This window comes from Hippoglossus hippoglossus, chromosome 15 (genome assembly GCF_009819705.1).
Source record: "Hippoglossus hippoglossus isolate fHipHip1 chromosome 15, fHipHip1.pri, whole genome shotgun sequence".
Lineage (NCBI taxonomy): Eukaryota > Metazoa > Chordata > Actinopteri > Pleuronectiformes > Pleuronectidae > Hippoglossus > Hippoglossus hippoglossus.
In genome coordinates this window covers 5,450,152-5,463,178 of record NC_047165.1, presented here as the reverse complement: position 1 = coordinate 5,463,178, position 13,027 = coordinate 5,450,152, and the positions used below count along the sequence as shown (strand labels likewise).

The 13,027-nt window shown below is 43.8% G+C and overlaps 2 protein-coding genes across 2 annotated transcripts in view; one reads left to right on the top strand and one right to left on the bottom strand.

Moving 5' to 3' along the window:
* The window catches only part of si:dkey-174i8.1 (arylsulfatase I), a 15,509-nt gene extending 9,908 nt beyond the window's left edge, over nt 1–5,601 (bottom strand). The window contains exon 1 of the mRNA XM_034608652.1: nt 5,063–5,601. The gene's annotated coding sequence lies outside the window, so the exon portion shown is untranslated. The remainder of the gene's footprint in view (nt 1–5,062) is intronic.
* Nucleotides 3,150–11,233, top strand: synpo2la (synaptopodin 2-like a). Its single transcript, XM_034608602.1, has 4 exons — nt 3,150–3,511; nt 6,395–6,546; nt 6,738–7,441; nt 8,497–11,233. The coding sequence occupies exons 1-4, from the start codon at nt 3,410–3,412 to the stop codon at nt 11,106–11,108; spliced, it is 3,570 nt and encodes a 1,189-aa protein (XP_034464493.1). The 5' UTR covers nt 3,150–3,409; the 3' UTR covers nt 11,109–11,233.
* Nucleotides 11,234–13,027: the final 1,794 nt, after the last annotated feature.

Below are 13,027 nucleotides of genomic sequence, written 5' to 3'. Positions count from 1 at the left end.
CATCAGGGCTGCTGCATATGGATTTTGACCTTTTTGCTTTTCTTGAACGACAGCCAGCTCCTGTCCCGGGCAGAGTGACGGAGCAGACCTCGCCCTGACTCCTACCTCCTGCAGGAGCTCTCTGTAGTGCTCCGTCTGACAGGTAAACAGTCAGTGACAGCACAGGGCACCGTGAGGCGCTGCAGCTGAACAGCTCTGCAATACAGAATCACACATTTATTTTTTGTTTGTGCAGGGTTTTTAGAAATCAACTGCTCACAGTCACAGGTCACAGCAGGGACAGCACCGGGGTTCTGGGTTTTCAGAGGAGGACGTTAGACTCCACTGTGAATTTATTTGACTGTTTTTGATGACTATTAAATGCAGACTATTTTTTTCATATCCTAAAATATTTCAGTCAAACATAAGATTATTCTTTATTGATCGCCATGGGGGGGAAATCTAGGTATTACAGCAGCTTAAGACTAAATACAGATACAAATAATAGAATAGAAATAGAAGTGCAAAAGAGTTAAGGCGTCAGCTCATCCACTGGTGACGTACTTGAGTGAGTAGTGATGAGGATGATGATGAGGATCACAGTGGTAGCAATTAATCAGGTAAATGATCCTGTTTATAATATAGGGTGAAATGTAGTGATATTGAATTATGCAGTGCACAGTGAAGCATTATGGTTCAGACTAGGATGTACAATGCATAATAAATAAATATATTAATATATTAAGAGAGCAATATAGTACAGCAGAATACTGTTACTACTAATAATAAACATTATTATAAAAATGCTGTTATGTTGACAAAATAGAAAATAAAACATGTTTAATGGTTTAAACACTTGTCATATATGTATTGTGTGTTTTATGTTGTGTTATGTATTGTATGACATTAATATATATATTTCAGTCTGCCCACTGCAGAGAGGGGAGTAATGGCAAAGTTTAAAATGTATCATGAATTTTTGAGAGTGAAGCATCCAACAAATCTGTCAAAGCTCATTTTAGCTGGGGTTATTTAACCACATAAAAGACAGACATTACCACTAAATTAGTCCAATCATAGAGAAGTAAGTAGAAAAGTAACAGCTCCACAATCATCACACTTTTCAACCACTAGGAGGAGCGGTTGGCACAACTGATCTCCAACTCCAAGTTTCATGATGTGTCTAATATTTCACTTTCCCTGTGTAAATGCACATCTGATACAAACTGGATCAGTTGTGTCTGTGCACGTGAGTCCCTGCTTTAACTGTGTTATACCATTAGATCTAATGCAGTCTGCAGGAAGACAGAGTGCTGTTTGTTTTTCCCTCAGTGTCTGACCCGGGACTGGTCTTAGTTTCTGTCCTGAGGTCTGGAGACAGCTGCGGGGCGACGCTGCCAAAGTGAGCAGCAGCTATCATTGGTAACGTCCCCGCAGCATTGATAATAGCAGCGTTGCCTTTTAGCGAGGGATTCATGCAGCCTCTATCAACAGGCTTAAAGGTCCAGAGGATAACACAGCAACAGGAGTTCATGTTGCACTGAGACTTAGAGAAATGAAAGTTTTATTTGTCAGTCTATTTCTGGTGCTGCCATTAGATCCAGATCAGATTCATTTTAACTTGATCTGCACATAAAACACGAAGGATAAGAACCAGGGACGACAACAACAACAAAAACTGACTTTGATCAAACTTGTCTTTCATGAGCACGAACCTCATTTAATTTAGTTTCCACTCAGGAACTCTGATTTTGGATAACTCTGACCCATGTGTGTTATACTCGTGGCAACTCAGTCCTACGCTCCAGTATTGAGACGTTTCATTCTGAGACATTATGTCATTTCTACAGCGTGTGATAAAAACTACCGCAGCTAAAATGAGCAGCAGTAAAAAGAAAATACTCAAATTCAAATAACTATTTTAAATATTAAAATGTAGTTTAAATGAGCCTATGCAATCTTTTCAAAATGGCATTAACCCCCTGGGGTCCTGAAATATGTTTTGCCATTTTTGAAATGCTTTTGATTTTGCCTTTATCTACCACATATAAATGTTGACCATGCTATTGTTTGTTTGTTTTGTTTTTTTAACACAATATTACCCATATGACCCGATAATTGTTTTTTTGACTTTGGTTTAGTACGGTATCTACATATTGGACTCAAAAATACTCATAAAATCTGATTTGTCTGTCAGCATGGTTCTTGGGTTGGCAGTGGAAATTAATTTCTCAGGAGGAATTCATCTTATTTACGAGAGATCCCAGGTAAAGTATCCAAAGCAATGACTACTGATGTTCAGCCCGACTGTGGCAGATGTCTGGGCATAAAGATAAATGTTTGCTGGGATGAATCTGCCTACAGAGACAGATTTACAGAAACCTGATTACTGACATTTGTTACCTCTGCCAACTGTTTGACTGTTTCAACAGGATTATGCAAAAACTACTGAACAGATTTCCCTGAAACTTGGTGGAAGGATGAAACATGGGCAAAGAAAGAAGCCATTACATTGGAGCATCGTTTCAAGGTATTTTTCGTTCAATCAACACCATGAAATTCTGACTCGGGACATATTTCGAATAGATACAGACTATTCGTCCAGAGCTTGATGAAGTATTTACTCTGAGGTCTCTACGATGACAGGCTAGAATGTCTCCGGACCCAGAGGAGCTGGCACGACACAGCCTCAGCCGTTAGAGACAAACCAGAACAAAGGGCATTGTCCACATGGAGTGAATCAAATGATTTCTGAATGTAATTGAGTTATGCCATCAAGGTAAAATCTCAGTCCTGCGTGCGTGGTTGTGACCCGACATAAGGTTAGTATTGACCAGATGAAACATTGTGATTTGGATGTTCTGGATGTTAAACTTCCCCTCGATCCGAAGAGGAGCAGCACAGCAGCAGAGGTGCCGCTGGGGTCCTATTTTTGGAGGAGCTATCAGCAACCCGGTGGCACAGGTCTGAGTGACAGGACAAGTGTTCTGCTGGATCCTCCCCTCGCTCTTTTGGGGCAGACATTCCTCAGTGTAAGCAGACACAGACCCCCCCCCCTCACTCCAGTGCCATCATATTTCTCTCTCCTTCTCACCCCCCCCCCCCCCTCTCTCTCCCCTTGGCTGTGATCGTTGGCCCACAGCGGGTATGGGTGGGTGCACAGCAGTGTGTGTGTATGTGTGTGTGTGAGGGTGTGAGTGTGGGTGTGTTCAGGTGTGAGCGTCGGCCTCGGAGCTGCACTCAGAAAGAGAAGTCTGCAGCCGGACAGCGTGGCAGGCAAAGAGCAGGACTCTCTGAGGGGGCCCTGATCGGTGACCATGGGGCCAATGCACTGAAGGGCCCCCCGACGAAAATACACAAAAACCAAAGAGGAACGGACAATAAGCAAGATTAAGAAGAAAAGCTTTTTGAAAAAAGACAGAGAAGAAAAATGGTTGCAGAGGAAGTGATAATTTCATTATCCGGGGGTGCGCCATGGGGGTTTCGTCTCCAGGGAGGCGCGGAACATCAGAGACCACTTCAGGTGGCGAAGGTAAGACGCAGCAGGTTGCACAGAAACAGACAGTTCGTGGTTTGCTGAGCTGGAAGCAGAAAGTCAAACGCTGCTTTAGATTCAGTCCTGTTCAGGAGAAGTGATACATCAGCTGAGATATATTAAGGCAGAGATTTAAGGAGCTGTGAACAATGTTGAAATGGAATATTGGCGTCTACACCGGTTGGTCTGCGGCCTGAATGTGAGTCATCATCTGGTTTGAGAACTTCACGCAGGAGCGCGCTGATGATTGATTGGATGAACTTTACACTTCAACTTCAGTTGGGAATGTAGGACAACGCTGTTGCAATATCTGCTAATTATTGCTGCTTAACCTATTTAACTGGATAAAGCCCAAAACCATAGTGAAATTAGAGATTTATGAGAAGTGATTTGTGTGGTTAAATGTGCACGTTGTGTGTGCTACTGTCCATATCATGAGGGGCTTATGGTTACTTTACACCTATCAACCATGACCGTGATCTGATTTGGGCCGCTGAACTTGTGCATGTCACTGCAGGCGTCATGTTTAAGCTGCAGGTTCCCTGAGATTCATTATTGCAACAATAGAAACACGCAGGTGAGCAAGACATGTAATGAAAACTTCTTGGTTCAGGCTAAACTTAAATCATAGGCTCCAGCTTTGTGAGCGTCACAGACCACTTTAATTTGTACGTAAAGATTTAATTTAATTACGTTCACAATGCTCATCAAACCTTTTCACAGAGAGATCTAATTTCTCAATATAATAGTTCAGGTGCACCCACACATTATTCACACGTGAATGCACATACACACCCACACAGACTTTCAGTAATTGTCGACTGGGCAGAACTACTTTTCCAGGTAGCTATATTTGGTTGAGAAGCAGCGGGTCACGGGGGTGAGCCAAGGTGTGTGTTTCAGCCCAGCGCTCAAAAATCGACTTCATACACTATTTCTGTACATGGACGTCTCAGTCTATAAAATGTAGATTTATACGGCGAGTAAATCCGGATTTCTAAACCTCTGTTGTGCTTGATATTGTTCATGAGTAATCATAAAGAAATGACCCTGAGGTTTGCGTCTTTGGCCTTTAAATTTTTTGTCTCCCCCCCCCCAATCACAATGTACAACAATATTATATATTGTTATAATATATTTGGTATTTTCAGGCCTGTTTTTGCATTTAAAACATTTAGCCTGACAAGTTTTGTATTGTTGAAGATTGTCAAGAATAAAAACGTATCTGTACATTATAAACATTCAAGATATTCATGTTCTACTAATTCATTTTCGGTAAATGAAATGTTTCTGCTTAGAAACCTCACAAATTCAAGACTGGACAAGGGAGAATCTTAACTGGCTAAGAGGCTAATTTTAATTTATTAATCAAACAATTAAATGTGCCATAGATTGCGTAAATTTTACATTTAAGACTGCCACCACAAAAACAGTAGCCAGCTCCTCATCAACAGAAAATTCCCTCTATAAAATGTTAATCCTACATGTAGTTGACTTCTGCAGAACGCGGTGGCACTTACACAAGAGAGCCACAGGACACCGAATCACCTTCACGGCAGTGGACAGCTGTTTCTGTCTGACCATTCAAAACAACGTGCTCCTTCACCCCTGCGAGCAGGAAGGCGTAATCGTGTCAGGTCTTAAACTATATACCGTCCCTAACAGGTGGAGCCGTTCAGGGCTCCACTGACAGAGCCACTGTGTCAGTGTGTGTGTGTTTATTTATACGAGTTTGTGTATTTTTGTGTCGGCCCATGCCATGTGTGTGTGTGTATGTGTGTGTATGCAAGCATGTAAGGGTATTATTACTGTTATGACTTGTAACCACAAGGCGATTGACTGAATAAATAGCTGACATCCTGGACCACCGGCAGGCACAGGCCACTTTGAAAGGATTAGCTAAATGGGGAAGTGGGGATTTCATTACAGGGAAACCAGAATAGCGGGAAATAAAAGTTATTCGGCCAAACAAAGCAACACTTCCTTATCTTCAGAAATCTAACATACAATGAAAATCCCTTCACAGAGTGGAATCAACACTACACCTGCTTTTAATGTTTTTTACAGGACATGTTGAAGTGGCTAACACAGACCTGAGGCAAGTCAGGGTCGGGCACAACGCCGTGGTCCTGACAGACCTCTGGCACAAATAGCAAAGCACCAAATGAAGATGGCCGCTGGCTGGCATTTCCCTGTTTAGTGCATGAGTGCCCTACTTGAGCTGCAATATGTGGCGTATGTCCACAGCAAGATCAAGCTGTCAGGACAAAATCTGCTCCCTGTCAATCACTATCTTAAAGCACCACTCGATTATCTCCTAGTCCAGCAGTTACAAAATACAAACATGCAATGCTAAGGGAAATAATACAATAAACCCGTGGGGAGATAAAGTGTTGATGTTTGCATGATCTACCTTATATCATCTATATTGTCATCTAACTCTTCATATCAGAGCAATAGATGTCAGACCTATTGAAGTTCTGAAACTTGACAATATCGAGCCTGGAATCCTTTTTTTGATCTGATTTGAAACTTGCAAGTAGAAACATGAAACTTTTACACTTTGATATGATAAAATATAAATATAAATACAGCAGCATCAGGCCTTAATAGAAACATACTTTATTCATCCCAGTGTATTGAAGGGTTTTGTTATTGGTAGTATGTAAAACACCTTTGATCAGCATTCAGCTGTGAAGGACACACAACCCATTGGGCCTGGGCTTGTCCTCAAGGCCTGGAGACATGACTTGAAATGTGTCCTTGAGACATGAGAGACTTAGAAGTCTCTTGAAGAACTTGAGAGTTGTCTTGGACACCATTTGTGTAACTTTTTGCCTATGAGACAGTTTGAAACTTTGCCTTCTCGTGCTTGTACAGGTGCGTAAGCGGAGTAAGGTGTGCAGGGCCGGGCTACGGGAGGGTGACGAGCTGTTGTCCATCAATGAGGAGCCATGTGGATCACTGTCTCACGCCCAGGCCATGAACCTCATCGACAGCTCAACTGGGATATTACACATCCGGGTCAAAAGGTCAGGAAGAAAATTCCACAATTAATTAATCTCAGGCAAAAGTCTGACTCAATACATGCAGTATTTTACTATATACACATATGTTTGATACTATAATATTCAAAAAATAAATCTGAACATTTGAGAACTATTAAGGTTCAAGGGCCATCATTTGGTCCAAACTATATTGTAAACCCTCTGTCTGTTTGCAGGGCGCCTGCTGGTTTTCAGTCTGTGGTGCTTGTGACCCGTGCCCCATCTCCCCGTATAGACAAAGAGTACCGCGCTGCTCTGCGCGCTATGTCACCCACCCATCCCCACCATGCAGCTGTCCGTGAGATCCACCGCAGCCGCTCCTCCCTCACCAGTGGCTTGACATCTCCACCTGGTAGTGAGGCTTACTACGGTGAGACTGACAGTGATGCAGATGTGGCGGGCTATGAGAGGCAGCGCCGGCAGAAACGCCGCAGCCCCAGCAACTCCAACCCCGGCAAACCGACAGGACGAACCTCCCTTGAGGGCGGGGAGACATCAGAGATGAGCGGCTACGACAGTGCTCCAGATGCACACATTTACCCCCCTTTGTTGGACGGAAATGGAGGAGGTGGGCTACCGGGGGTGGCAAGGAGGGAGGTGATTTACCAGCCCCCTGTTCCAGGATTGTGGTCCTCCCAGACATCCACTGAGACCTCCTCCATCATCTCCTCAGCAGATGACCAGGGGCCACGGGACGGAGGGCAAGAGGAGGACAGTGGCTTCCTAGAGCCATCCAAGGTGCCACTGGTGTCCCCTGAGAGGGCAAAGGAGGCTATGATGCTGAGCTCCCGCAGCCAACTAGTGCCTATGGTGGGTCCTCTGAGTAAACCCATTGACGAGGAGCTCGCAACAACCTACGTGGAAAAGGCAAAGCAAGCCAGTAAGTAAAGCTGAGGACCTGGTATTGTTTATTATATTTACCTTAGGCTATGTGGGTTAAAAGCCCCAGTGATCAAACTAGCAGCATTGAAAAACATCCACAGCTGCTTGTAGGTATCAAGTGGCAAAGCAGAAACACTCTCATTTCCCCCGCCACTTTCGACTCTCTCATGTTGTTTTTTTGTCTTGCTATTTTATAAAATATTTATGAAAGAGCTAAAGCATGATATATTTTTTAACATTCAGTATGACAGCTTGGCTCTCATCACAAATGTGTCGCTATGTTTCTGTCAAATGCACGAACATAGAGAGAAGTGCCTCAATTGAGTTGGAAGATGAGGCTGTAAGTCACAGATATATAAAGGCCTGGAAAGTCATGTCTTACTGTTTGAAGAGAGGTCAGAAATGTTAACAATATTGTGATGCAGCAACAAATACTGGCACTGCCCAAGTATTCTTTTGTGATCTTGTCCATCATTGATAATAGGCCCACAAAGTCAACAGGCTCTTGTAAATTTACTCTTGTAAATCCCCCTTGCCATCACTGAGTGCAGTTTTAATATTCTAATGTCCTACTTAGGAACCAAATTAAGAACTCTCTTCAAGTGGCAGTCCATATTTGCGTAACAGAATTAGGGTGCCTATGATAATCTCCTTAATACCATAACAGGTTGAAGGATATGTTGTGGCTGCCCTTTGAAGTTCTCCTTCCAGTCACCTACAACATGCAACTTTCCACTAGCTTGCAAATATTTTCAGTTAAGCTAGATGTCAGAGTACATAAGCCTGACAATGTGCACATTTAACCCACACCGTAGATAATGTGAGAAGCTGAAAGCTTGTTTGGAATTTTCCTGCAAGTGCTCCTGCAGCAAGATATGAGTTGAATACCTGTTGAAGGCATGGGGGTCAGGACAGATTTACATGCTCATGCATGAGACAGTTCTTGGTTTAAAGGTTAAAGCTGTAAATTCAGACTTCTCTGACCTTGCGGTAGCGCTGATGTTATGTTAATATGCAAGTAAACCTAATATCTATGGTTTTCTTACCCTGCAGAACTGAACCGAGGAGACACTGGGCAAGACAAACAAGTAAAAGAAGCCAAAACCAAGTGTCGAACAATTGCATCCCTGCTGACTGATGCTCCCAACCCTCACTCCAAGGGCGTACTGATGTTCAAGAAGAGACGACAACGCTCTAAGAAGTATACTCTCACCAGCTTTGGCAGTGTGGATGAGGACAGCTTTCAGGACTCACAAGAAGAGGATGAGGTATTCCCAGGGAGTGAATCAGAGATTGACGAAGATGGCTTCTCAGCAGTTCCTGACCCAACTTGGGATAGTGACTACTTGGATATACTGGAGAAGAGGGCAACTGCAGGCACTGAAGGTCGTGGGGATGGAGCAGAGGATGCTCCGAGTCCAGGGTTGAATGACACTGCAGGCAAGGGTGCTCAATTGTTTGAGCAACAGAGAAAGAGAGCGGCTGAGCATGCAAAGAAGCTGGAGGCAGCACAGCCTCATGCTCCTCCACAGTTTCAAGACCAGGCTCAGATGTACCAGATGCATCAAGAGGTGCAGGCGCAGATACAATCAAATCTTCAGCCTCAGCAGATCATACCACCAGGACCTGCAACCACACAACAAGAACTGTTCCAGGCTTCAGGACAAGTTGCTGTTGGCTTCCATGGGGTGGCCAATGGGGACCTATCCTACTCCTCAGTTAGTGCAGCTAGCATGGTGATGTCACCTCCACCTGTGGCACACAAACATGCCACTGCCTCGGTAACTATTCTGACCAGTCCTGCACCACCAGCTGAAACACCATTACCAGATTTACCTGCTAGTAATGTTCTCAACAGAACGGCCCGTCCTTTCACTCCTGGCTTCATCAGCATCCGAGCTGCGACTGCCCCTGTGACGTTCCGACCACCAATCACAAAGACATATCAACGTCCTGCCTCAGCAGCTGTTGTGCCACTGCCATTCTCCACGGCCTCTGAACTCGCCTTTAATGTTACATCGGTATCATCACAACTATCCCCCGGACCTCCACCAATGATGTCCCCACCATCCTCTGTACCTTACGGGCACTTTGCGCCAAAGCCAGAGGGTCGAGTTACTTTTCATCCCTCAGCCATCTCTTCCTCCGTAGAGACAATGCAGTCAGCACCAGTCCCTACTTTTCATCAGGCTTCATTTGCAACTATGCCCCCTCTGTCTATGCCTTCCATCCCACCACCTCCCCAAGCGTTGATGGTTTCAGCCCCTGTTCCTCCAGTACACCAAATTCTTGGTCCAGCTGATCCAATTACCCAAGTGCCTCCACATCAAGTACCAGTTGCTCAGTATACTCCACCCCTATTCTCAATGGCCCCTGTAGCTCAAGTAGCAGTGGTCAACCAGCCAGAAGCAATAGCTCCAACCCCTGTTCCTGGTGCAACGGGTCGCACAGGAATCTTACTTGAGTCTCGGCGTCGTAGTAGCAAAATCAAACCTATGTTCAATGTGCCAGAAGTCAAAAAGAACTCCCCAAATCCTGAGCTATTGTCTATGGTGCAGAACCTGGATGACAGGTTCACCCGATACAAATATGGCCAACCACCAACTGAGGCTTTCTATGATGCTGAAGAAGAAGACATGAGTGCTGATGCTGGCACGGGCAGGCTGCCTCCTCCAGTGGCACCCAAGCCTCGGGTCCTCCAAGAAGCCCCACAGATTCTTAAAGCAGGGGGTAAGGGGGCAGAGCTATTTGCCCGCAGGCAGAGCCGCATGGGTATGTATGTAGTTGACACCCCACTAGAGACCCCTTACCAGCAGGAAGTGACCTTCCACAATGCATCCCGACCCCTTGACTCTTCCTTCAATTGTTCCCTTCCATCTCAGTGGAAATATTCCCCGAATGTCCGTGCCCCACCTCCCATTGGGTACAACCCACTCCTGGGCCCCACCATACCCACAGGGCCTCAGAGGGATGGAAGCAAGCCAGACAGCAGGGGTAGAGGTGGCTCCCAAAGAGATGGCATCCAAGCTCTGGATTTCATGAGAAGGCAGCCGTATCAGCTCAACTCTGCCATGTTTAACTATGGGGGCAGTGTTGCAAATCTATCAGCCATGCCCTCTTACCAGGCCCAGAGGCAACAGCAGGGTGATTACTCAACAACAATGGTTGGCAGCTCATTAACCTTGCCTAAGCAGGTCCCCCTCAAAACAGCGCGTGTCTATGAGATCAAGCGATTCTCCACACCCACACCCATGTCAGCTCCCTCCCTGGCACCCAAAGTCATTGCACCCCGCTCCTCCACTACCCTTGGTGAACGATTGGTTTACTCCGGCATAACCTCCCCACCTCCTCTCTTTACACGAGCACCAGTCGCTGCCCCAGCTCCAATTCCACCTTGTTTTCAACCAGTTGGACTTCCCAATATCCCAAAATTCTCAGCCACCCCTGTTGCAAACCATGTGCCCTGTGCAGTCCCTACACCTTACACTCCAGTAGCCTACAGCACTGGGCTCCAGGCAGCCAAGCAGTTCCAGAGTGCCCCTGAGCTCAGTATCCTTGCCTCTTTGCCCCCACTCAAGTCCAACTCAGTTCAGGCGCCCAAACCACGTTTTGTTGCCACCAAGGGGGGCATACACCCCCATGTCTGGAGGCCCGGGGCAATGTGAGGAGCACTTAAACAGTCACTACCACCCTCGGACATCTTCATATATTATTCATTTTGTGCTAACATGAGCAGTCAGTTATTGTCAAAAACTTAACAATTTTGGTAATTGGTTCATTGTAAAAAAGCAATAAAATGCTAAATATGCATTGGTTCAAATTTCTAAAACGTTCAAATATTCTGCTTCTCTCTTAGATCATTATAAATAAAATATCTTTGGGTTAGTTAGTTCTAAATTCAGCTTTGAATATAAGTCAATGGTGTGATTCAGTACAACATTAAAATACAGTAACCTGTGTTAGAACATGAATAATGGTAATAGCTTATAAATATCATCAATACCTACATGCTGTTCAAAATGCTGCTCATCACATTTATTTGGCTACCAACACATTTACTCACACATTTATCCGAGTGATGATGATTGCAACAACTATAATAATAATAATAATAATAATAATAATAATAATAATAATAATAACATTAATGTATAGTCCACCGTAAGCCTGTCCTGGGAGAGGTTTGTGTAAGGTTACTGGAAGTCCCTTTCTACTATTTTAGCAGAAGCACCATCTGAACAGAGCCTGTACTGAATTATTCTTTGAAACTTGAAGGGTCTGAGAGATGAGGACAAATGAAAAGGTGCAGTTCTGACAATAGAAACGAAATCACTGAAGATGTATGTTAAAGTATGTTGACAGGTTGTGGCTATAAACCTTTTTCTTTGAACATGTGTTGTGTTATCCAGTAATTAATGATGTGCACAGGAGGGTTTTTTTAACCACTGTCTGTAGCATTATCATAAAGAGTCTCTTGGGGGGAAAATGATGCATAAGACTGAAATGTATTTAAATGCCTCAACTCGCTGTGGAACGACATGTGAAGACAAGGTTTAAATGCTATCTTTGTAGCATGGTTCACATTCAACAAGTACCAGCGCTGTCACTGAATGTTCACTTTGTGTGTCACTCGATACCAAAGCTTCCAAACGCCACTTATAGGAACACCAGAGCCTCTTTAATACCAGTCTGATCTTTGCATATATATGTAAATCCTTTAACTTTTATTAAACAAATCACACAGATGAAGGAATGTGTATTTTTGCTTTGTTTAATTGTGATGGGGTGCAGGGGTCAAGGCACCAGTGAAAGGGTTCATGGAATGAGAGAGAGGCTGTGGAGGTGGATGTAGGTAAGCCTGATTACGGGATGGGATCTCAGTTGGAGCATTTTAGATCACAGCCCAGAAATGGTCATGGTCAGATGTAGTAAAACTGAGACTCATGATGGATTGTACATAGTTGTGATGTCCCACAGCCAGGACAAATATAATCAAAAAGGATGATGGCCAAGAGAGTTTGGCACCTGAAGTTTAATGGAAAAGCTGAAGAAGCTGATAGAAAGAAATATAAGTTTATCTGGAGTTTTTCCATTAATAGTGGAAAAGGGATAAATGTATTTAATGGTTGAATATCCTGAGACACTCGGTATGTTCAAGGAAACAAGAAAGAAAAGAATATGTTGTTTTCAATTGTGGAATTCTTGGGGAGATGCTTTTTTTATTTTTACAATTTTTAAAATATAACTGGTCTTACAGCTTTCTTTCTTGTTTTCATATTATGGCTATGAAAAAAGTAGTTTGTAGATAAAATCATGTTGATGTGTACATGATATGAATACATATTTCTGAATGTAGCTGGATTAAGTAACACGTGTGAAAGTGTTTGTTATTAATGCCGAGCAGACGTTTATACTGAAGAGGAGACAACATTTTTAGATGCGAAGTCTCTCCAGTTGTCTGACTTTACACTGCCTCCTGCTGTTGATTGTGTGATCCTGCACTTTTCTTTAACTGTACAGTCCATGCATGTATCAAATTGTAATATGAATAAATGAGCAAAGCAATAATGAGTCCGTATACTGG

Bases quoted from the DNA above. Each gene is read 5' to 3' on its own strand.
- synpo2la (XM_034608602.1), top strand. From the start codon at position 3,410: ATGGTTGCAGAGGAAGTGATAATTTCATTATCCGGGGGTGCGCCATGG. The intron at 3,512-6,394 runs GTAAGACGCAGC...GTGCTTGTACAG, and splicing joins GACCACTTCAGGTGGCGAAG to GTGCGTAAGCGGAGTAAGGT. The intron at 6,547-6,737 runs GTCAGGAAGAAA...GTCTGTTTGCAG, and splicing joins TTACACATCCGGGTCAAAAG to GGCGCCTGCTGGTTTTCAGT.